The sequence below is a fragment of the Odontesthes bonariensis genome, chromosome 18, assembly GCF_027942865.1.
Source record: "Odontesthes bonariensis isolate fOdoBon6 chromosome 18, fOdoBon6.hap1, whole genome shotgun sequence".
NCBI lineage: Eukaryota > Metazoa > Chordata > Actinopteri > Atheriniformes > Atherinopsidae > Odontesthes > Odontesthes bonariensis.
In genome coordinates, this window is record NC_134523.1 from 9,994,556 (window position 1) to 10,019,254 (window position 24,699).

The following is a 24,699-nucleotide window of genomic DNA, read 5'->3' on the forward strand; positions in this document are numbered from 1 at the left end:
ATTGTTGCTTTCACATGTACTGTCATAAGCACAATCTATAAATATGAATGATTATGGATTAAGGGCACACCGTTCTGAGAGAAACATCATAGCTGATTCAATTTCAGTCCAAGATGAGTTTGTTTAAAGAACAGGCATGAGTAACAGATTAAAGCATATATATTTGCAATTAAATTGAATCATGGACTCGAGCTTGATTTTAACTGTCATGTTTTCACAGCAAGCATGTGTGTTGTCACGTAATCAACATCATTATGCAGTCAGCTCAGTACAATCCGCACTCCCTACGAGCTGGAGTGGTTTGGAAATGTATTCTTTCTTGTACAACGAGCTACACCGTCCCAGCACATGTGCTAAAATCCTCTACAATAATTTTCTGTACAGGAATCTTGAATTTAGAGAACAAATTAAATCACAGATGAAAGTTTGTTTTTGTGTTCATTATGATGAATTATTAAACGACTGCACTTATGTTGTGACCCAAAAAATTATTTGACAACAACCCTCACTGCTGAGGAGGGAAACAAATTATCATCTTTCCCTTTTCTGCTAAAAAACTCACACATTTGGCACTTTACGACAGACTATGCTGAGGGAAGCATTGGGCTAAAAATCAGTGCAAGTGTCATGCTAGACACATTTCACAACCTCTTGTCAAAAAGCTTTCCCTATACTTTATTTCTATGCATCCCAGTGCCTTTGCCGACGTAGTGACTGTTGTTATACTTTCATACCGAGTCCAAACATAGGCTACGTGAAGATTGTTGCTAAGCAACCTAAAAATAATCTTAAGGGGATAAAAGTGAAGGTAACTGAAGGAAACAGCCACGCACTGCAGAGCACAGGAGAGGCACGGCATCATGCTGATCGCCACAGAGGAAGCCAAGAATTCAATATCAAATAAAAACGTATCAAAATACCAGTTCAGTGACCACTGTCAGCACAGTGGCAAGAATTAGGAGACATTTCTGCAAGATCAAAGAGCTTTCTTTGTAGCCAGCATCAAGGGAGCGTAAGGGATGAATTAAGGGCCTCAAAGCCCTTTAGAAGACCTGACTGGGAGCCAGGAGGGGCCAAAAATATGACCATCTGTCTGCTAGGACGGTCTCTGCAGGGGGTCTGGAGAGATTGGAGCAGAGTTGCAAAACAAGCATGTGCCCTCTTCCAGTTGTACACAGGAGGTCAAGCTGTGGTGATGTGATGGTGGGTCTGTATGTGGGAGGTTCTGTACGTCTGATACCAGCCTTGGAGGCATATTAAAGACATTTTGAAGCTGAGAGATCAAAAGTGATCATGAGCCAATGAAACAATCAGCCAAAGGCAAAACCAGTCAGATTATAGGCTACTGAGCAGGCAGCACACGCAGACAAAACTGGGCCGTTTAAACAGTATCACACAGGAACATTTGCTAAAGGCGTGGCGCTTCTTTTCCAATTCACATCATGTTGTGGCCCCTTTTTTTTTTTTTTTTTTTTTTTTTTAAAACGAGACTACCATCTTTTTCCATCCAGATGTTCAGCCAATGAGAGGTCTGGCTGATTCCGGTGAAGGAAGGAGGCGGAGGAAGGAATGCAGCAGGATGCTCATTATTATGGCTGTCAAACCCACTGACGACTAGATAAAACAACCTTTCTCATGAAAGATTTACGAGGATGATTTGCACCATGTCCGCCGCAGCTGTCGCGGTATGGATTGGAACGGGTACGTATCGATTCAGCCCGATAACCTCTCGTCATTTCCACCTCGTTGCCTTTGATGCAGAGTCCGTGCTAGTCGGCTAGCTAGTTAGCTCGCCGCTGTTCCGCCGCTTTGCTCGTCTTTCCCCTCCCAAAAGGTTGAGGAGGAGGAGGAGGTGGAAAAATGGCTACCAACTGACAGCTCTATCGAAGTGTCACAACACGGTCAATCTTTCAGCTTCCTACTGTACCGTACAAGTCTGTTAAAGATGGGGAATAACGTTGACACTTGTGTGTGAGCCGTTCACTCGGGATGTTTTCAGTGTTTGTACATGGGCCGCCAGCTGTTTCATACAAATCCCTGATTGCGTAGCAACCGTGTGTTTAACAGCTCGAGTGATCGTTGATAGCAAGGCCTTTATGTGATCCCTGCACTGTGACAGCATCCTATTTATGACGGCACACACGCAGGTACCGGTTTATGAAGTTAACGTATAGTCTTCGAGACAAAATCTAACCTTTAGCCTTCGTTCAGCTGTTTTTTGTGTGTCAGTCCACAAGCCAGGAAACTTTCATGTTTTTAAAAGCAAAACAAAAAAACTTGCACATTATTACTTCATTGACTTTCTGTGTGGTGTGTTGAATAAAACAGCAGTTAAGTTTCCTCTCCAGTGTCACAGAGTCTAAAGAGATTTTGAACAATAGCTCAAGTGTCAAAGACAATATAGATATATCTACATATAAATGAGGCACAAATGTATTGGACTTCCACGTGTTTTTTTCCAGAAGCTGGAACCAGTGGGCGCCTGTTATTCCTGCTAGACAAATGTCTAAAGATATTAAGATAGTGCTAAATGATAGCTCGAACGGCCTTTGAATCCCAGCTTTTATCTCTCTAAGCGTGTTCACAGTACAGCTGCTGCTACTGGAACTTTGAGAAAATGACATCCCAGATGTGTCCTCTGCTGTTATGTGTCTGTGCTTATGTTCAAGCTGTTTATGAGGTCCATCTTACGAACGTAGAAAGCCACGGATTGACTCTGGTCTAATCACCTCTTTTTGAAGAATGTTGAATAGTTAAAGAAATAAAAAAAGAATCAATACGCTGCCGCGTCCTCGCACAGCAAGTGGTTGTTTCTCTGCTGCGTCAAGACTCAAAGTGTTGTATATTTAACCTTCCAATAAATGATTTCACAGACTGGTTTACTCATTTATCAGGAAGACGCTGCTTGACTGGAGCAGGTTTGTTCCTTGTTCCAGAGCATTTCTCATTTTAATGTCTTTTGATGTTGAATGAGAGGCTATTTGAATTTCATCCTTGAAGAAATGTGTAAAAAAACAACCAAAACGTTCATCTTGCTGGGTCGAAACAGCGCTTAGGTATGGAGCAAACTAAGACAAATTCATGTCAATGAAAGGAGTTTGTCATATTTTGCCCACCACACTTCCATCGCTGTGAGAAAAATGTGACATCGCAGAACGGCTTTTCGGCACCGCCAAGTCATGCAAAATTACAGTGAAACGACACAACAGTTCTCCAAAAAGCCGTATTGGTCATGAATGACGGATTTGCTGACATACCGGCCAAGTCGACCGTGATCTCTTTGTGTGCTTGAAAGACTAGCGAGGACCAGGGCTAAAGACGCCCCTGTTTCACGCATGCTTCTATCCACTGATCCAATAGCTTACGTTGTGCATGCCTTCGATGTGGCACGCAACGCTTTACACGAGGGACATGCCCGTACGGAGCAATCCATGGCCTTGAAGCAGAGAACAGCCTTGAACAAAGATGGTGAGTGGGTGTGTGCAGTGATGCACTTCATGTGTTGACCCACTGTCCCCTCCCCCCTGTCATAACACAATGACACGCTCAGCTGGTTCCCCCCCATTAATACTGACATTAATGTTTATAGTTGTCTGCTGGGCCCCACTTCTTCTTTTCTGTATGAGATCTTGTCTAATCCTCACTCTTGCTAGAAGTAGATTTCAATTAAACTGCGAGGGAGAGGGACATTTCTTCTGATTGACATGACATTGGTACCTGCAGTACCTAAATGCATAAATCAATGCTTTCCTTACCTCCACGGAGCGTTTGTGGACTGGAGCGGTTGTTTCGTGTCCAACGTTGACCGGAGCCGTTGCCTTCCGCTTGTTGCAACACCAGCTACTTTCACTTCCATGTCTCAGTTTAGAATAAACTCATCACGGGCAGGATACCACAGTCTTGGTCCCAAACAGTGGCGATCCTTGTTGTCTGTGCTTCCCCACTAAGCACCAAAGAAGCACATGCAGTCCTCCTGACCCGGACTGCGTGTGCATACGAAGCTGATTCAACAGAACTAAAGAACATCCTTCCCTTTTTTTTTCCTGCCTCAGTTAGTTGAAGTCATTAATGTGGCTCATTCTCTCCGTGTTTTTTTTAACCCATGAAAACCTGATAAGACGGTGTGTGAGCCTCCCTGCTCGCACTCGTAGATCACGCCTCAGGTCTTCATCGGTTACGAGGCATCACTCCACGGCCGGTCCAAGGTCGGTTCAGTAATGCACAATATCTGGTTAGGCATTTCCACCACTTCCAAGGTCTGTTAGTGGTCGACCATGTCATATCACTGCCTTGTCCGTCAGCTTAACAAAAACGTGATTCTGTCCAGATTTATTGTAATTATTCATATTGGCAGTATGAGAATCCTGATGAAACTGGAGCGTATTGAAATTATCATCAAGCACCTGTTGTTTCTCTCATCATTTGGGCTGGAGCTGAAGGCAGCAGATTTGTCTGCTGTGGACAGTTTAGCATTAACCTTTAATTGGTGATGTATTGTGTGTAAACTGGGAGCGCTGTGGTCCGTATCCAGAGAGTCATCCTGCCACAAATAAGCAGATTCGACGCTATTAGCACATCTTAAGTGTGGCTTAGTCACTGATCTTTACTTACACTGGCTGCACCCTTGTTGGAAGCGACTACAAAGAAGGTGGAGACTAGAAGGAATCTTTAGGCCGGACTGAGTGTGATCTCATCCTAAATGACTGCTGTTGAATGAAAGATTGAATGTGCATGAGCTGAAACTCATTTCGTACCCTGTAGGTTGTTTCTTAATCCTGTTAGGAGGCCATCTGGGCGCGCTAAAATTTCGTTCTTGTCTCATCTCTTCGCTTTGTCACAAATGTTTACACCACAACCAGCTGGCCTTCTGCGTACAACAGGGCAGCCTCGTATTTGACCTTTGAGGGTGTGAAAGTGTTCCTTTGTGTGCTGAAGAGTTGCCGGAGCCCAATGGGTCACCTAATAGAATGCGAGTGTGCGCAGCCAAAGTGGAGATCAACTGAGGTCCTTGCTCAGGAAACGGTCCGCTGACACTAAATGAGGTTTTATTTTTGGTCTCAGACTAACCCAAATCCTAATGTCCCGGGTGCAGCAGTTGCAGCCCAAAGAGCTATCATGTGGATTAGTCATGCCCAGGTGGTTCCTTGAAAAGAGAAGCGGTGGCTATAACCTCAGGTTGTTCAGGCGACACCACATTTAGTGGCAGCTAAATGCTATTGATTGTATCTAGCTGTGACTGAGCCCTTGGGGACCTCTGACATATGGCTAGGTCAGCGTCTCCATTGCTGGCTGCAGCCCAGTTTAACATACGTATGAGACCACTTTTTTTCTTTTTTATTGCAATCGGGAAGTTTTGACTCATAGATGTTATGTTGTGATATGTAGCTTAATCTTACTGTGTCACCTAGTCTTCTTTAACCCCATTGTTGGGGTCATACTGACTTCTTTTTTTCATGGAACAGATTGAAATGTAAATCCTGCTCTATTAAGCTCTTCAATGGACTCCAGCTGCTGTTTAAGCCTCACAGTGCAGCAACAGAGGAGTGCTGCAGTAATGGTGCCGATGGTTTGATGCTTTAGAGAAGGAGGTAAAAAAATTGCTATAATCGGACATTTTGCCATTGGAAAACACACACATATACACATCGCCCTTTCCCAGACTCTTTCCAAGCTGCTTAATGTATCCGCAGTTGTGTTTCTGCAGGCGAGAACAGATCAAACTTGCTTCCTCTCCCCCGCTTTCACTTCACAGCACAGATCTCCTGTCCCTCTGCCCCTTTCCTCCTCCTCCTCCTCCTCCTCCTCCTCCTCCTCCTCCTCCTCCTCTTCCTTGTACACTCAGTCTCCCATGGCGATTAAAAATTGAGTTCCCACCCACTGTGGGAGAGTGAGGGGTAAAACAAAAATAAGAAAAATAAAAGTGAGAACAGAAAAGCGTGGTGCAAAGAGTCTGCACGGTCAAAAGTCGACTATTTAAAGAGAAGGAGAGAGGGGGGGGGGGTACTGACAGAGAAAGACACAGAAGAGGGGAGGAAAATGGGTATAACACCTGCAGCCTTAAATTGTTTAGACTCCTGTTAAGCGACTGCCACTTTCTAAGAGATGCCTCTCACTAATAAAGTCTAAATGCCTGCGTTTGAAATGCAGTGGGGCTCCACAGAGAGCATATCGCAGTGAGAGTGGGGGGAGGGCATAAAAAGAGCTCGGCGCAGTTTGAATGACTCACTGCTGCTGCTTTTCAGTAGTCTTCTCTAGCCGCTTCCTCTTTCTGTGTGTACAAAATGCAGTCTTTCTGGAAACTAATAATTTGAGTTTTTCCCCCTTCGTGTTTGCCCATCGGTGTACTTCAACCTTGTGTGAAGCTTTAAATGTGCTGGTCAGGCATTAGAGTGGACTAATCTACCAAGCCTCCTCTTCCTATAGCACTGCCAGCAGGTCGTTAAAGGAGGAATAACATACACGCAGGATACGAAAAGGGCAGCTATGAGGAACTAAGTCCCCCACTCTTTCAAATTTGTGTTTCAGTGGTCACCATTTTGTCGAGGTCGCACGCAGAACGTAATGTCTACCCATCTGCAGGAGTGCTGTTCGTCCACGTTCTGGAAAGGGAGCACTTCAAAGGAGAGTTTCCTCCTTACCCCAAATCAGGTGCAACACCATCACAATCACTTTTGTCACCTCTGATGCAACATTGAGTAGGATTTATTTATTTTTTATATATATATTTGATTCTAAATACTGCTAAAACATTTGTAGAGGTCGGTATTTATGATCGATTGCACACCTATGCATCATTTGTCACTAGAAGGAAATGCTTTGCTGCTATTGACAACACAAGCACAATTCATCTAACAGGTCTAAATGTGCCCTTTCAAATTGGTGCCGACCCATAACAAATTGTCGCACCATCCCTCCTTAAACTGCTCCGCCCACAGGTGATGCCAGCAATGACCCGATCACTTTCAACACCAACCTGATGGGATACCCCGACCGGCCTGGCTGGTTACGCTACATCCAGAGGACTACCTTTAGTGATGGAGTGCTTTATGGTTCTCCCACTGCGGAGCATGTTGGCAAGCCCACTGTCATAGAGGTGGGTGCTTGGGCCGCTTCCAGGTTTCATTTGTGCAGCTGTTTCCTTTTTTAGAGAGGGAACAGGGATGCCGCCTTTTTTGCTGAAAGCCTTAAACTCAAACATAAAGTTTAGTTCTTTAACTGGAGGACATTATAAGAGAAGGTAGAAGAGAGGAGAATGTGTTACAGAGCAGTAACTCATTTTAAAATGATTTCACTGATCCCAGCTGGTTTCTTTGTATTTAGTTGTAGAGTAGCATCATGACACGCTTGGAGTCTTCAGACCTAAATTCCGTTATGCATTTTATTCTTCTTTTGTCCCCCGTAAGCTACTGTAGGCATTCCTTTCCCAAAGGGCTTAACATGTCGAACAGGGTTCATCTATATGGTGCCTCAGCTGGGTACAACGCCTACTTCGTGTATCGAGCTCAGCCTTGTCCGGAGAGCTGCTGCCATATAAGCTGCACTGATGAGGGCTTAAACTTTCACCCCTGTGTGTTGCAGATTACCGCCTATAACAGACGCACGTTTGAGACGGCACGGCACAACTTGGTCATAAACATCATGGCCACAGAAGGTAAGAGGCGCCAGCATGACAGCTTAGAGCAAATGGAGATCAGACTGTGCAACTTTGCTGATTAAATCCTGAGTGCGCATTCGGTACTTGGACTGAGTCATGAGCTTCCCTCTGGAGGAAATGTTGCCTTTGATTACTTTTATCACTCATAGATTATCAATATTTCTCTGAAGAACACCATTTAAGATTTCAAAGTTCATTCTTTGCCTTTGAATAAAAAAAACGACCCGTTTTTCTTACAGCATACGTGTAGTAGCTGTTCTAATCGCATAATCTTAATCAGCAGATGTTCTTGGAACTTCCTACAAGTGCTCGGAGTAAATCGGAATCTACAGCTGAACGGCAGCTTTTACAGACTCCGTCTCCTGATGAGGTGACAGGATCAAAAGCTCCAGAAAATAAACGTTTTTTAAAGTAATAGATGCATAAAAAAAGCTGATAAAAGTGAACTATTTAACATTTACCACAACATCTGTGTAACTGTGGTGGAGATGCAATGATTCGAAAGCTTCAGATTTAAATAGATAAAAATACTAATGTTCTTTGTTGGTATTTAATTGTTATTCAGATTCCTGACAAATCAGTGTGATGTGTTGTGTGAAAAGTGGAAAACAGCCTTGTTGTGTTAGGCCTTATTCTTGTGGAGAGGAGTTTTTCCTTTTCATCCGTACCACTGCACCGCACATCTGTGCGTCTGTACGTGCGCATTGTTTTCCTTGCTGACCAGTCATGGTACATGCTTTACTATATGAAGTGAGTCGGGGGAAAATAGCTCAGCAGCTGTTCACAGCGCTAATGTGACATCACTCTCCCTCTGCCGTGATGTCATCTGCCATCTGGCACCAGAAGGAGTCCATAACATAACAGAGCAGAGCGCGCACACCAGCGCCTGCTGGACAGATGTAAATTTATCTCAATTGTGAAGAAAACGACGGCGTAATAAAGATGTCACCAGCGAACTACTGCATCATTCCTCTTTCCTCAGGTTATGGATTTTAACTCTGACTCCCCCCCCCCCCGCTTTGTCTTCTTGCATAGAGTTCCCGCTGCCTTATCAAGCGGAGTTTTACATCAAAAACATGAATGTGGAGGAGATGCTGGCCAGCGAGGTGCTGGGGGACTTCCTGGGGGCAGTGAAGAACATATGGCAGCCGGAACGGCTCAATGCGATCAACATCACCTCAGCACTGGACCGCGGCGGCCGTGTGCCCCTGCCTATCAACAACCTGAAAGAAGGGTGAGGATCTAGCTACACATTTGAACACTTCATTTCAGGGGGAAAACAACCCTGTTATACCTACCTCTAGTTAGTTTTTTTTTTCCCTCAGTTCCTCATCTTTTTATGCTAAATTTGGTATTCGAAAAAAAACAATGTTGGCAGTTACTTAATGGCCTTGATGTTTCACTCTTTTGAAGAAGCAACCTCTTCACCTCTGTAAATCAAACAAATTGCATGTAATTCACCAATCCACTCACCCCTCGGTTACAATTTATTTAATTGGGGCCTTTGGGATCCTCCGTACACTGTAAATGAGATGAAAACACATGGCCGTCTGCACTGACAGACACTTTCAGCTTGTTTAGCGTGGACGGGGAAAGCCTACATGCGCCGCCATAAGCTGTGCATCAAAGATTCACCCTGACGCGTCGGAAGATGAAAGCATCCACAAGACTCTGTGGAGCAGAAATGCCTCGACTATTACGAGGCTCTCATCTCCATCTTCTCTTCTCCACACCTTCTCCGCTGGCTAGCGTGTATGTGATGGTTGGCGCCGACGTTCCCTTCTCATCGTGTCTGCGGGAGGTGGAGAGCCCATACAACCAGCAGCGCTGCAGTCAGGAGATGGAACCTGTCATCACCTGCGACAAGAAATTCCGAGCTCAGTTCCACATTGACTGGTGCAAGATTTCCCTGGTGAGGATGCTCTCGGACTGATTCACCATGACTGAAAAATGTAGATGTGTAATACCGGAGCCAAAAGGGAACTCGTGCACGAGTCTTGCTTTTAATTAGATGCTGTCATTTAATCAACGATGCACTATATGTACTGCGCACACTATGAAATGAAGCTTTCTCATGTCTTTTAGGTTGACATCAACAAAGTAGTTCCAATATACATCACCCGCCCCGACCCTGGTACGGGGATCCTGCCTGAATTTGGAGAGTACAACCCCCCGCCTGAGTCTCTAAAGAGCCGGGACTACTTCACAGACTTCCTTGTCACGCTGGCCATTCCCTCTGCTGTGGCACTAGTCCTCTTCTTCATCCTCGGCTACACAATGTGCTTCAGACGGGAAGGGGTGTAAGTGTGCTTGGATTCATATTTTTTGCGCCAATGTTGCACCAGGTGCCCTAAATGAAGTATGAGAAAAGCAATGCAAGTGTTGTTAAAGTATAGGAGAGTGAAAAGTGAGACAAAAATGAAAGGGAGAAGCAGCATAATGACAAAAAAAGAGAGGAAATCTGGACTGGAACTGCAGCTTGTCATGACCATCTAGTCGTTTAGTCCATTTATATTAAGTTCCTCATTGTTATCTGTCGCAGGATTGTACTGATGTTGTCCTGCACATCTTGAGCCACAACATCGCAGATCATTCATCCACATTCTTTCATCATTTTACAGGCTGGGAGAGACGTGTCCCCTTGTTTACTCAGTGTCCCACTCCCATCTCCACCCTGTCTTTATGCAACAGTCCACTCACTTGTGTGTGCATATTGCTTCAACTATTAATATTAGTATTTAATTCATCCATTTTGTTTTGTTTCTAGGGAAAAAAGAAACATGCAAACACCAGAGTAAGTGTTTTACCTCTCCTGTGTACCCTTTTTGTTTTTGGGTCTACTTCTGTTCCCTCACCTCTACTTTTTTGGCTGCAGTTTGGTCGTTTATGTTGTCATTGATGGCTGTTTTCATACCCATTCATATGCTCTTATGTGTGTCCACATCCATTCATCCAGTGGGCTGCTGAAAAATTTAACCGCCAGCTATAGGGAGTTAATGCTCTTAGTGGTAATAAATAACTTCAATGACAAGAATAATTTGGGAGATTAACAACACATGCTGCACCCTCAGAAATCAGAAGAACAATGAGGGTAGATGTTTCTATTCATGTTGTGCATGCACAAACCGAGTGTAGATCTCCTCACAGGACGAGATCAATTAAGCCATTCCGTCCGAAATTGCGCTACTGTACAAATTCACCGCCTCTCCGTCCTCCAGCATCCAGCTAGTTCACCACAGCACCATCCAGAAGTCCTCCAAGGAGCTGCGCAGCATGTCCAAGAACCGCGAGATCTCCTGGCCTCTCACCACCCTGCCCGTCTTTAACCCAGTCAGCGGCGAGGTGGTGCCGCCCATCCACCCCGACAACTACGAGACCACCAGCATGCCTCTCATGCAGACACAGGCGTGAGTGGGGGAGTTTGGCGGGAGGGGAGACATTTGGGTGACATGGATAGATAAGCAGTCGCACAAGAAAACGCATGTACATTCTTGCTCATTAGCTCCATCGATGTTGCCGGTTAATGCTCGTTTCAAGCATGTTTGAACCATGTCGTGTTTAGTCAGTCCCAGAAAGTAAGACTACAGCTTAACGGTTCTAAGCCACCCCATGATTTCTCCTAATGGGCTTTAAAGTGAAAAAAATTTAGTAATATGAGAACAACACGCGTACACATGACAGTATTACATTTTCTAAGTCTGTTTACAATAATGCCATTGTTCACGCTTTTCAGGAATCTGCAAAACCAGATCACGATACCACAGCAGCGACCATCAGGTTGGTGGTTTCCTCTGTCTGAGTAGAGGTTGACTGCATGTGTAAAACGGCAACTGTTAACAAATAAGGATGCTCCCCGCATGCCTCACCTTCTTTAAGTGCCTGCATGTAGTTGCATGTTTATCATTCAGGAGCGCTTTTTCCTGACATTGTAAATCGTTTCCTTTTAATCTGCTGTAGCAAACCACGCTATTACAGGCACATAAAAATGACTTACAGTTCACTTTACCGTCTTTAATGCATCGACTTGCCTGGCATAAGTGATGTGAATGCATATTAATAACTTGGCTTTGCTGTGTGGTTCACAAGCTGTCCCCTCTGCATCACTGTGAGCAATGCAAGCTTCCAGAGCCTGATTAGTCAACTTCTGCATGAGAGGAGCGGTTGTGATGTTGGTGTGTGAGCGCCCTCCTGTGGCCGTGGCGATCAGCTGCATGAAGCACTAACCGACTGCTCTCTCTGTTCACCGCTAACAAAAGGAGATAATTATGTCATGTCAACATTTCGAAGGCTGGAGGTAGGTGCAGCTCTCAGATAACTAATGTGGGATTTCCCTGTCATTTGTACAGTTATTTCAGAGCAGCAGCTGAGGCGTTATTAGCCGTTTAACCTTCCTTTCTCTTACGTTTCTTCTAGGTAAATGGTATTCCTGAGGAGAGAAAGGTGGCCGAAGCGTTGAATTTATGACGTGAAACGCCAGTGCCAGAACTGCCTTTCCACATCTTTATGTTTTGTTTTTTTTCTAACGTGTGTGTGCCAACCTGCATGTCTCAAAAGTAAGGTTTTATTGTCCGTACGCACTTCAACTTTAATTGTGATACACAGAACTCAAGATCAGAGCCGATTGTACATTCTTTTTGGGAATATTTGTGTATGCTAATATGTTTATATGTAACACGTCACATGATAATAAATCCTTACAGAAATGTTTTGAACTTGCTTTGTCCCAAAAATAATCAACACTAATGTTGTCTGAAGATTTTTTTTTCCCTCCTTTTGCCTAAAAAAGAAGCCAAAACACCACATTTTATGAACACATTTTTTAACAATGTACAACAGAATAAAGGCATTTATAAATAATATGGATACATTTCACACTTCCTAAGACATAAAAAAAACAAACATGTAGAATATTTCAAAGAGGCCCTGCGCCGGGGGTATAAATATTTGTTGCTTTTACACGATCAAAGAGATCAATTAAGGCCTCAAACAAATTTGCCAGATTTACCGCTTCACTGTGGATCGCTTATAGATGAGAAAGACAAGTCGGTCCGTTTTACATGCCAAAGGAAACGGCATCATGGAAATACAACGAGGTGCTGACTTGTATTAGAAATGACAGTTTACTTGGCTCTTTTTCAGTTTGAGAGCAAAACCCAAACCACATCATCGGTAAATGGCACGAGAAGCCTCAAAAGCTGCAGACAGATGTAACACCCCCCCCCCCCCCCCAAAAAAGAGAAAAAAGAAGTGGACCCGCATTTTCTATTTAACAAGTTACATAATTAAATACACGATTGACACTGCAACGTTTTACTACCCGAAGGTAGATATGCAACTCAAAATCCACAGGCGACACCTCTTTTATCTTGCAAAATGTTTCGTATCTGCGCTTTGCTCTGACAATACTCTGACTCTGCCAAAGTGCATCGAGTATGTGCACAGTTGCTGTGTTCGACTCACAAAAAAAAACACTGTATTCCACCTTTAAGATGAAAATGGGGGGGAAAAAATAAAATAATGCAGGTGTCAAAATAAAAGTGCTCTCTCTCATATGCGTTGGCCGACAGACAGAATTAACAATGTCCTAAATTTTGCATCAGTAATGTCTTCAGCTCAGTCAGTGCATTGCCAAGTGGCCCGCTTCACATTGATGTGGCCCTGATGCAAAGCGCCGAAACGCGGAGGGGTTCGATCTCAGCTACATCGCGGGCGTGACTTGGTACACCTGAAGATGTATTGTGTGAATAAGCCACTGAGAGAGCAAAATGCCTCATGTTCAAAGGCATTCATAAAAGGAGAAAGGATTAAAAAAAAAAAAAATTCACAGGCTGTGACCGCAGAGGGAGGATTTATATTTAGCCGTAGCGTCTATGTTACAATGCTATGTGCAAGGTGGTGCATTTTCCAGAGTTATGAGGCATGTTTAGACTGAAATGTAAGGATAAAACCACTGCTGAAGCGTTGATGTACAAAATAAATCTTTCACTCTGTCATACAAATTTACACGCAGGCCAACAAGGAAGCGAGCCACGAAGAGGACAGACGGCTATCGGACTGAAAGGCTCGACCTTGTCGACGAGATTCAGGGATGATACAAAATGGCCTGTGTAACACTTCCTTCACAGAACAGCAGTCGTGGGCGCAAAAAAGTACAAAAAACAAAACCCAAAGCCAAGAAAAACAAAAAGTACAAAATAGAAGCTTAATTTAAATCATTAAATACTGTACATGTCACATATCATTTAAGAGCTACAGCAGGTGACCACAGATTCTTTTGTACATTTCTAAAATTACTCACAACAAACAGCAAAATATGCCTAAGATAATCCAAGATTTTAACTGTCGCACTCCAAATTTTTCTTTAGTGGTCTTGGCGATTTATTTATTTTTTTCCCAAGCTCTTCCAAGCTATTCGGGTCCATATTTTGCGTAATTACATATTCAACACCGAAACGACTGTAAAGTTGACGAAAAAACGCGGCACAACTGAACTTAATTGTCGTAAGAGAGTGGCTATCTGAATATGTTGGTTGTGACCTTGAGCTGCTACGGCCATGTGGACGGAGATCCCCTGCCCGAGTGACGGGATGACAGGGATGATGGCACGTGACGAAGGAAACGCATTAGTCCCGTTTGGATAAACACGAGCATTGCTGGAGAATTCACAGCAAGCGTGACGTCTTGAAATGAGAAGAACTCTTCTTAACGGCCTCCAAGTCCAGAGACCAAATAATGTAAACATTTCAGAACGCTTTTTGTCCTTTTTCTTCTTCTTCTGCAGTTTTCAACTTTGCCCTGAAAGGAGCAATCCCTTGTTTCGGGACTCTTTTTTTTTTTTTTTCCTTCTTCTTCTTCAGTGTTTTACAGCAGTCAGAAAGCGCAGAGTGTTGCAACATGACGAACTGCCAGACACTGTTCTCTCGCAGGTCCACCTGTAGCTAAAACATTAGGCCAGATTCCGACCTGCATCCGTACCTCACTTTATTCTCTTTAGCAGAGGCTTCAACCCTGCCGTGTCCCTAGTCATGAGGTGTCCCATCAGGCTCCAGGTGTGAGCTGCTTACCCCTGGTCAGCAGCAATACAACCAGACTGAAGAGCGCCACGGCTCCCAGCCTCCTCAGCAGGGCCATGCTGTCTTTGGGGATGACCACCTGCGCCAGGTCATTAGTGATAAGGGAAACCTCATGAGCCGCGCAAACAAAGATGAAAGTGCTGACCAAGATGTTGAGTGAAGGGTTTCCTGGGATGAGTACCAAAATTCCCTTTGTGTCTGCCGCAAGCCAGATGTGATACTGGCATATAAACAGCTGGGGGAAGACAAAGAAAGCATGTAAGCTAATAAACCGGTAGGGATTTTTCCTTCGTGTCAATTATCATTTTATAATACCTTTGAGAAGTGGCATGCAATTCCAAATTGTTATATACAGGGATATTTATTTGGGACAGTTTACCTCCAAAGAGATCTTTCCAAACCAGGCAAAGAAGGAGCTATATATAGAGCGGGCGTAGCCAGGAATGTTCCTAATGAGAACGAAGGCCAAAATCTGTAAACAAAAAATAGAGTTGAGACATTTCCAAGAGCCAAAGTACAAAGACACGAGGGACTATCCAGCTTGTTATCAGTACTCGGTTAAAAAGCCTTCAGCTCTGATGGGGACGTGTTAGTGTCATAGAACGGGCAACCTGCACCAATCCATCGATGTGAAAGGTATATACAGGTTTTAGAGCAACATATGCTCCCAATACAGAGGAGACGATGCTAAACCACATACAGCATCTATTACAACAGCATGGCTTAGTAGTAGAAGAGACTGGGAACTACACTGGCCTGGCTACGTTTCACCCACTGATAACATTTGGACCATCATGAAACACCCAATCCCTCCACCCATTTTCTATAATCCCTTAATCTTAGTTTGTTTCACAATAGAACAAAGCAACTCCCTTGTTGTGACACACAGACGATCCTGTCACGTAATCAAGATGTTATCTTAACCCAAGCTTCCTCTAAACACAGGGACAGGCATTTAGTGAACCAAGTCCAAAAGGAGGAGGAAACTCCATAAAACAAATGCATTGCTTTTATCAAGTAGTTTAATCAACTGTTTTCCCTCGCAGACTCTGAGAGGATGAGCTCACGTTAACTTGTAAGAACAGAGCGAAAGAAGAAGAGACGAGGACTAATGAAGTGCAACTGTACCTGGACCACAGAGATGTAAGGGTGCATCTCATTGCACTCCGTTTTTGTTTTGCAGCTGCTCGCCCATATCGAGTAAGTCTAGAATAATGTGAACAAGAAAACGTTAGTTGGCACAGACCCTTTGTGAAACATCCACTGTGATGGCGATGAGCTCTTCTGCAGGACGACCAGTCTCTACCAAATGTCTGTTACAAGTGAAGATTTGGTTTACTGCCAAAAATAAGATTTTTAAGCAGAATCTAAATACTGAAGAGATGCCAGCAGTCCAAAATCAAAGTGAAGTCTAAACCCTGGTGTGACCAGAACATGAGGACAAAATGGGCCTTACTATGAAGGAAACAACAGAGAGGAAGAGAAGCAGGTTGGAAATTTTGGCAGGGAAAAGAGCCTCTCCTTTGCCTTCTGACAACACCTGTCGCTTCTGCAGCACCAGGTAGATGAAGGCGAACAGAATACCATGGATCACCGCCTGCAAAACAACATGACCACATCAATGCAATACTACTCATTTTGGGGAAAACATGGCCCAACTTCAAAGCATTCACACCATCACACCCGTCATAGACCTTTTGAACCCAGACTGACCGGCTGACTCTGGTACACCTGCGTAGAGCAAAGCATTTGACTTACAAATCGGTCCAGCTTCCATCTGAACCACCACTCGTGGACGCTTCCGTTCAGCTCAAAGAGTTTGGAGAGGGGCCACGCAGAGAAGGTGCTCTCAAAAAAAGCCTGGAGTCACAATGTCAATACGTCACATGAAGTGGGCAGTGAGTTTTAGACCATGACCAAACCATTAATATGAAAAACAACAAAAAATGAATGGAAAAAATCCTTTGGAAGCATGGTGGAGTGTGATGTTATGCTACAGACATGCATCCATTTATGCTTCTCAAAGTGAATTGTTCATGTAAGATGAAAGGTGGCCTGGGACTAAATTTAAGTGCAAAATGAATAATTCACCCACCTGTGAAAAGGCAAAACAGCAGATGAACAGCAGCAGACTCAGTAATTTTGCCAGAACTACAAGATGCCACATGCCACTACCTGTTCAGGAAGACAAAAAACAGAGCAGACATTGAAGGTTTTTCTGGTGCTGCCTCTTGAGAAGAAAGACGGGCGTTACATTTACCGTGCTGAATCAATTATTTGTGTAAATTCTCACAATCTATGACTGTTATGCAAGTGGGTTGATTATATGATCATCGGTAATTCTACACCTACCATTGGCCTTCTTTTGAAGGATCTGAGGCCACATTACCATTGTGGAGTAGATAATGACAAACCAGAAGGTGACCAAAGGGACAAAGTAATAGAACTGGTATGGTCTGTCCATTACCACACACAGCACCAACACCAGGAAGTTTAGACGGAACAGCACCTGTGACAGAACATGAGAGCACAAACGCACAGATCACCTCATGATGAAAAGCTCCCTGATGGCAAAGCACAAGTTTGTCTGCTTTGTTATTTATTGAGAATAATAACAGCATATTGCAAGAGAAAGTTTAAAGTATAACTGAATGCAACCTTACTTGGCACACTCTATAGAGTCCAAAGTCTCCTTTGATCCAAAAAAACGAAAAGTGTCCATAGCCAGTTTGAAACAGGTACGCTGCTACCAGCACCCGCACATGCATGTACACTGGAATGAACTGAAAGACAAGACGGGGATTTAGCTGCTCGGGCATCAGCGCAGACAGTCTCACAGCAGGGTACGTTCACATCATTGTGGAGAAGGCGCATGGAGGACTCACAACACTGGCTCCAGATATGTGATAGATGAGGATGACGAGCTGCATCCAGCCTTTCCACTCATCGGTTTGCTCTCGGTTTAGTAATTTGGTCTGCGATTGGGGGAAAAAAAATTTTCATTCAAATTATCCATCCATCCATCCATCCATCCATCCATTATCTGCCGCTGGTCCGGGGATCGGGTCGCGGGGGCAGCAGCTTGAGCAAAGAGACCCAGACGTCCCTGTCCCCGGCCACTTCCTCCAGCTCTTCTGGGGGGACCCCGAGACGTTCCCAGGCCAGCCGAGAAACATAGTCTCTCCAACGTGTCCTGGGTCTTACCCGGGGCCTCCTCCCAGTGGGACGGGCCCGGAACACCTCACCAGGGAGGCGTCCAGGAGGCATTCTCACCAGATGCCCGAGCCACCTCATCTGACTCCTCTCGATGCGGAGGAGCAGCGGTTCTACTCCGAGTCCCTCCCGGATGACCGAGCTTCTCACCCTATCTCTAAGGGAGAGCCCAGACACCCTGCGGAGGAAACTCATTTCGGCCGCTTGTATTCGCGATCTCGTTCTTTCGGTCACTACCCACAGCTCGTGACCATAGGTGAGGTTAGGAACATAGATTGACCGGTAAATCGAGAGCTTCGCCTTCTGGCTCAGCTCCTTCTTCACCACGACGGGCCGGTGCAGAGCCCGCATCACTGCAGACGCCGCACCGATCCGCCTGTCAACCTCCTGCTCCATTCGTCCCTCACTCGTGAACAAGACCCCGAGATACTTGAACTCCTCCACTTGGGGAAGGATCTCATTCCCGACCCGGAGAGGGCATTCCACCGTTATCCGGCCGAGGACCATGGTCTCAGATTTGGATTTATTCAAATTACATTTATTTAATACAAGCATTAACAGCATATTTATTTAAAATGTGTGTGTGGGGGGGGTATTTTATGTTAAAACTAGACACCGTGTGGTGATGGAAAACCAGCTGCAATTCCTGTCAGCATGTGAACTTTTCAACTCGAGAGGGCTCAGTTATCATTACTACTTTGTTGAATGATTATAAAAAAATACTCCGCGCTTGTGTTTGATCCACCCGCATCTTTGAAGTAATTTTTTTTATTTTGATCCAATTTCCACGTCTTCAAAATACCACGGCTCTATTTTATCTTGTTGCAACACCACTGCGGTGACAAAATCTATCCAAAGTTGGAGGCGTGGGGTTTGTGATAGAACTTGCTGCAGCAGGTGTGCCTCTGACCACATCCTGCCATGACATAAACACACACACAAACACACACACACACACACACACACACACACACACACACACACACACACACACACACACACACACACACACACACACACACAGACAGATGGAAAACAAAAATAGCAGACACACGCATTAGAAAGCAGCTCTGACTCACCTCCTTGCTGTTCTCGCTGTAAAACACTCCCAGGACAAATATGTAGATGAAAGGGATGAAGAATGTTGAGTGCGTGTAGAACTTCTGCTCTTTCATGAACACATCTGCTCTGTCACAAAGGTAAAAGTAGCCCATAATGATGCCCATCCTGCAGAGCGCCTGAAAAGGTGCCTTTGGTCCAAAGGGGACGGCTGCCGTTGCTGGCTTCTTCTCCTCCAGGCTCTCCACGTCAGGGGGCACAGGTCGGCGGTGGCGGTTGTTGCCAAGGACATGGAGGATCATGAAGATCACGGCTGAGCCCAGAAAGAAACAGGCTGACAGTTTCTGGAGGAAGTTTAGGGGCGGCAATGTCTGGCAGCACGATCCATCGATGGGCCTCAGTAACTTGTTGCACAGAGAGTTCATGATGACCATGGCTCCCTGACAGGAGAGTGACAGAGTGGATAAGAGTGAGAAAGTGAGAAATAGTCAAGGACACGGAAAACAAAAACTTTTCCACCAATCATATTGCTAAAATCTTACTTCTAAACCAGGGAAAACTCCACCTACCACATGCCTGGTGCTCTCAGGCAGGTGCAAGCCATCATCCGACTTGGTGATGGTTTCCAGTGCAGCCTGACGGGACGCTGCCAGCAACTTGACCCGAGCTCTGCCATTATACTTGCTGCTGTTGAGCACTTCCATTGCTGCCTCATTGTAAAGCTCCAGCTGGTGGTTGGTGATCATTTTCCTGTTGTCACTCAGCGCCTCCTCATTTACCGGGTCTGCAGAATGCATGAAGCTGGGGTTTAGGCGTGGAAGTGTACTGCCTCAAACACACTTAAGATCTCAGCCATCCTCACGCTTCAATCGAAAAGTTAAAAGCTTACATACTTATAATTGCTGCAGTGAGGCATACGGCAGTAATACTTCAACAGCCCAACTGACATGGCAGATCATCATCATTGTCATTGTGTTTCTAATGTGGGTATTCTACTAGGAGCTGAGCTCACCTTGCAGGACCCAGTAAACCTCCCCATGGTCAGCCAGCCTCTCCAGATGGACAGCAATGCCCGTCAGGTTGACTTTGTACTGCTGCAGGGCCGCGCTGCTGCCACTGTGCAACTTGATGGACCACTGCAGTAAATGGACACACAGGTCAGATTAAGACCAACTTAATTCAGCCGACACCTCGTGTTCTTCCAGCATAAAAACGTTGGATCACTGCCAAATATTCGTTTGCATGGCTTACTGTGGCAGCTCCAAGGATGACGACATCCGGCTTTGCAGACGTTTCCTGCGACGCGTGGGAAATGGAGCAATGATTAAAGCAACGCCACTTTGTTCAGGAACCTTTCGAGATTATCAATGTTCCAGACTTGTCACGGTTCTTGATTTTACTACTCACGTGTGTCCATGATATCAAGCGCTCCTTCATCGAATTATTTGCCTCTGGGTACCAAAGAAAGTCCTAGACGCATAGAGGAATGGTATTTTTAGACTTTTACTGAAGCACCTTTTTGTTCTGTAAGAACAGGGAAGATGGGCACACCCAGAAATAGCTCACCACATTAACAGAAGACCTCTCATCCTCAAAGGAAATGTCCTCGTGCTTCAGACGTTTCATGTAGAAAAATGGATACAAAGTATGTTAGTAAGATACCCTTCCTTCCTGTTACTGCTGCATAGTTACAAAGTGTGCCACAGCTGTGTCTATATCGAAGAGTTTTTTTTTTCTTTAAACCACAAATTAGTAGCACACTTAATAAAAGATAACCTATCATTTTTCAGCATTAGACTGTAAAAGTTGAGGTCAAAGTGTCGAGCTTGAGAGTAGCAGGGAGCAGCAAACCGATGATAAAAGCTATCATGTTTTCTTCTAAATGGAACTGAGGGATTATTGAAATCTGCATTGTTTCAGGATGTCACACTGCTCATTAGTCAACATCCAGTAATGCGGGGAGACCTTTTTTTTTCTTTTTACTTTTCTGCCTATAAAATATTTCCTACAGGAAGAGAGACAAACTCCTGCCTCTAAAGCTGCTGATACCGATGTGCTTTTTTGTCGAAACTTGTGTTTCACATCTGCGTTTGGGTTCGAAGTAATGCGAGCAAACTCAAGCGGAACCTTTTCTCTTTTAGATCTGGCTCTGGGTGTGAATGGTGCAGATTGCTCTCGATTACCTTGATTCCATCCTCTCTCCCCTCAGGATCAATAACTTTGACAAAGGAGTAGAACAGCTGCCTGATTCGTGAGTCACCCACAAAGACCACCCGTTTCTCTGCAAGGCATGTTTTGGCTTCTCTGCAAGACAAAAAAAAAAATGATGGTGAGGGGTCTGAAAAGCAGCAGCACGCAGAGAAACACTCTAAATCAATGTGAACTTCTTGGATTAGCAGTTAGCTTTAAAGGTTTCAATAGAGTCGGGTATTTTTAGTCAGCGGGATGCCAACTGTGTGAGTGGGCATCCTTTTTTATTTTACAAGAAGAGATCTGCTATAACCTGATCTTTACAACATATGTCTGTGGTAGTGCATCACGGCGAGGCATGTTCCCATCTGATCTCAAATATCGGAAAGTCTGCCACTGCCACAGGGTGTTATGGTGTGCAGATTGCAACTCTGTGTTGTACGAAATTGCAAGTATAGGACTGAACAAAAAAAAAAAAAAAAGGGATCTTAAGAGATCACAAGGGAACTCGGGGTAAGTTCTAAGTAGCTACAGGCCTCTCTCACATACGCCAATATTGACGTTCACAAGTCTATGATCAGGAGACTTGTGATCTATGTCTATGTGAGTCTATGATCAGGAGAACATTGAATAACAGTTAAGGAATAACTTAATTGAATAACTTAATTGAATAACAATTAAGGACGGGGCTGCAAAGTGAAAGACACTGTTCTCCATAGAGAGCATCCCTGCCCATCCTCAGTCTGGTTAAGATCACGTGGACATGCCGGAAATTTACATGTGCTTGGACAAAGCCCAAATAAAACTAAAATAAAACACTTTCTTTCACATCTTCAGTTGTTATATTGGATTCCTTGGTCAGCACCCGTCACGGTTTGACACTTTTTAGGTAAGCAAGGAATATCCAGTCATCTAATTGTTGTTCAGCAGCATCATGGTGTAGGCCCATTATACAGCATCTATCCAGCTCCAACGGTTAATGGAAATGTTTGGTTACAGTTATTTCTGCACACATCAGATACTGAAAGCAACGACTCACAGAAGTGTATAATTTTGGATCATCTTCCTGATAGAGCAAATGATTAGAATATTCTGTTTTGTTTTTTTCATCTAACTTTAGACTTTCTTCATCCATTTACATTACTTGTAATAGATTTGATGATATTTTAGCTCGCAATCTAAAAGGGTTAACACACACTGTGCAGCACCACTGTAGGGCATGTCCTTGACTCATTACTCGGGTAATGAATTACTATTCCAAGACAAACACACACCCTCAATTTTGTCCCAAACACACATAGAAACTGCAGTTCATATAACTCACATGCTTTTGTATTTGTGCATCATGCAGCCATAAGGCTGCCATACATTCTCCCCCAAGTAGCGTCCCGTCGACAGCAGCCAATCACATGAGTCTCCGCCTGGAGGCAAACACAGAGAAGCTGTCAGCAAGTCCGGATAAAAAAGAAAAGAAAAGAAAAAAATCTCTTATCTTGCTTTCACTCATGTTTGCCTCTGACTGCGAGACAGAAACCTGCTGCCTAGATAGTACCCTGACATTTCATATGGTGCACTTTTGTCGAAGAACTAATACAATACCCGGCTCTGCAGGGGGCCACAGCACAGAATGAAGCCATCAGCAGTTTAACTTGTGTGCAAAATGAATAGGGCCAACTACAACTGAATCAGTCCATAGATACAGGAAAACATGAAGGGTCTGCATGCTGGCGACAGACGTGCGTTTTTACTGTCAGCCACGGCAGCTGCTCATAGTGTGTACTCAGTGATCTCTGATGCATCCCCCCCCCTTTTTGTATAAAGTTAAGGAAAAAGAAAAAAAACAACACCATTTTATTTTCACATCATATCATATAATCGGAACTGACATTTTTAACAGGCATTAAATGCACGTACAAAAAAAATAAAATAAAAGCTTACCATGCGAATCAAGATGTCAAGATGATTTAGAGGACAATAGTGACAGAAATGAACACGTAAACGTAAAATATCCAGGTTTGATGGCAAAGAAAGGATGTTTACTTGCATCTATACATAAAGTGCAAATTTAATCTCACAATAATGTCCTTCATGGGTGGCTCGACGTGCAACCAAAGGCACAGCCACAACTTTTTCACACAAATACTTCTGTCTAACTGAGGTGGTATTTGAATGTTGCTGGGACCAGAAACTGAACATCACATCGAAACTCCCCGTGACACCAACAGGAAAGGATTACCTCACAGGCTGATAATGACAGGCATTTGTACAGCCACATTGCACCCACTGAGTGAAGTCCTCCAGGGAGTGTTGCTTTATGAAGGTGATATAATAGTGGCAAAAATAGTTCAAGATACCTTTAATGGTGCAAGTTACCTTTTAGACGCTGAAAATTAACTTTCCAAAATGGCACAGTGAGTTAAAAGTACACCTTGCACAATCAAGAATTATAGACACACCATTTAAAATACTTTCTCTCTCCTAATCCGTTCCATCAAAGTCCTATCAACGTATTCTTATTTGTTCAATGTTGAAATGCAGGCAAAGTACGGCCTGACCCTGTACCTGAAAACGCCTACAGTCGGTAGTGGAGCTTTGCATAGCCATAGCGAACTCTTTGCCTAGCAACACAATGCAAAATAACGACCTTAGACAGAGAGCAAGCCGCTACATTATTGTAACCAAACACAACAGCGACGTTTTGGTTTTTTTTCTCATTTTTTAAATTGCTTTCTCTATTCACGATAGTGTATTTGTCGAATGTTGCTTTTATCGACCCAAACATGTTTATCCCAGGAGTAATATAGCTTGTTCTGACAGAGGTATGTAAACACAGACAAATGCAGCGTTAGCTTTCTGCGGCTAGCCACCTGGCCATGTCGATATATGTTCCGGCCGATGGTTTGGCTAGTTTACCCAACATGACAATCTATTATATCTAAGGTTTTGTGGAGTCCAGGTTAAATAGTAACAGCTACATTGTGCCGACCCAGCAAAGTGAAGTGCTCGCGGCCACAAACAGCAAGCTAGCTACCGTTAGCCTGTGCAAAGTGTTTCAGCATCAAGGCTCAGTAGAAATAACGGAAAGACACCTACCTCCATGATGCCGCAAAGCCGTGTGAAACACAAGGAGCAAAATAACAAGTACCAGCGATATCACTTTCGCATTTTTTATGGTGAAATGGTGATTTATTTCTCGTTTGCCCAGGCTATAGGCCAGGACCGCCATCTTTGCTCCTCCATGACAACAAGCCGCTGTGTGGTCCAGCGGCGGTGCTCCATCTGTTCGTTCTGCCTCCTGCGGCACCGCCTCCTCCTCTTTCAGCGGCTCGAATCACTGCAACTTTGAAACAGGGCTCACCAGGTAAGGTAACTGGTCAACACAATTGTCGGGCTCAAATTATGGAAAAGTTGAAGACAAACCTTCGATATTTCAAAATACATGGAAGGGGGAACTGATTAAACGAAAAATCCTAGACGTCCGAGAACTGAAATGCATGACCAATAGAAGTC

At 44.2% G+C, this 24,699-nt stretch overlaps 3 protein-coding genes across 6 annotated transcripts in view; 1 reads left to right on the forward strand and 2 right to left on the reverse strand.

Annotated features, from left to right (window-relative positions):
- ppp1r9a (protein phosphatase 1, regulatory subunit 9A) overlaps positions 1-3,827 on the reverse strand; it is a 49,716-nt gene extending 45,889 nt beyond the window's left edge. The window contains exon 1 of the mRNA XM_075450305.1: positions 3,756-3,827. The gene's annotated coding sequence lies outside the window, so the exon portion shown is untranslated. The remainder of the gene's footprint in view (positions 1-3,755) is intronic.
- sgce (sarcoglycan, epsilon) lies at positions 1,508-12,357 on the forward strand. Of its 4 annotated transcripts, none has more exons than XM_075450314.1 (12): positions 1,508-1,701; positions 6,526-6,648; positions 6,936-7,093; positions 7,579-7,651; positions 8,690-8,888; positions 9,404-9,566; positions 9,740-9,954; positions 10,422-10,448; positions 10,873-11,061; positions 11,388-11,431; positions 11,911-11,948; positions 12,068-12,357. In XM_075450314.1, the coding sequence occupies exons 1-12, from the start codon at positions 1,653-1,655 to the stop codon at positions 12,116-12,118; spliced, it is 1,329 nt and encodes a 442-aa protein (XP_075306429.1). In that variant the 5' UTR covers positions 1,508-1,652; the 3' UTR covers positions 12,119-12,357. The 4 variants fall into 4 exon arrangements, with proteins under 4 accessions (XP_075306429.1, XP_075306426.1, XP_075306427.1 ...); XM_075450311.1 differs by lacking the exon at positions 1,508-1,701 and adding an exon at positions 3,382-3,468; XM_075450312.1 differs by lacking the exons at positions 1,508-1,701; positions 10,422-10,448 and adding an exon at positions 3,382-3,468.
- casd1 (CAS1 domain sialic acid O acetyltransferase 1) lies at positions 12,207-24,490 on the reverse strand. The gene is made up of 18 exons (XM_075450310.1): positions 24,283-24,490; positions 22,514-22,610; positions 21,183-21,303; positions 20,566-20,610; positions 20,407-20,469; positions 20,251-20,295; positions 20,012-20,135; positions 19,569-19,783; positions 19,020-19,439; positions 17,613-17,702; positions 17,391-17,510; positions 17,076-17,236; positions 16,823-16,898; positions 16,486-16,587; positions 16,184-16,324; positions 15,856-15,933; positions 15,107-15,199; positions 12,207-14,962 (listed from the first exon to the last, which is right to left on the reverse strand). The coding sequence occupies exons 1-18, from the start codon at positions 24,413-24,415 to the stop codon at positions 14,693-14,695; spliced, it is 2,394 nt and encodes a 797-aa protein (XP_075306425.1). The 5' UTR covers positions 24,416-24,490; the 3' UTR covers positions 12,207-14,692.
- Positions 24,491-24,699: the final 209 nt, after the last annotated feature.

Coding starts and splice junctions, on each gene's coding strand:
- sgce (XM_075450314.1), top strand. CDS start 1,653: ATGATTTGCACCATGTCCGCCGCAGCTGTCGCGGTATGGATTGGAACG. Junction 1,702..6,525: donor CGCGGTATGGATTGGAACGG/GTACGTATCGAT, acceptor TTTGTGTTTCAG/TGGTCACCATTTTGTCGAGG. Junction 8,889..9,403: donor ATCAACAACCTGAAAGAAGG/GTGAGGATCTAG, acceptor TCCGCTGGCTAG/CGTGTATGTGATGGTTGGCG.
- casd1 (XM_075450310.1), bottom strand. CDS start 24,415: ATGGCGGTCCTGGCCTATAGCCTGGGCAAACGAGAAATAAATCACCAT. Junction 19,440..19,568: donor CTGAGAGCACCAGGCATGTG/GTAGGTGGAGTT, acceptor CTCTCCTGTCAG/GGAGCCATGGTCATCATGAA. Junction 17,511..17,612: donor ACATATCTGGAGCCAGTGTT/GTGAGTCCTCCA, acceptor CTTGTCTTTCAG/TTCATTCCAGTGTACATGCA.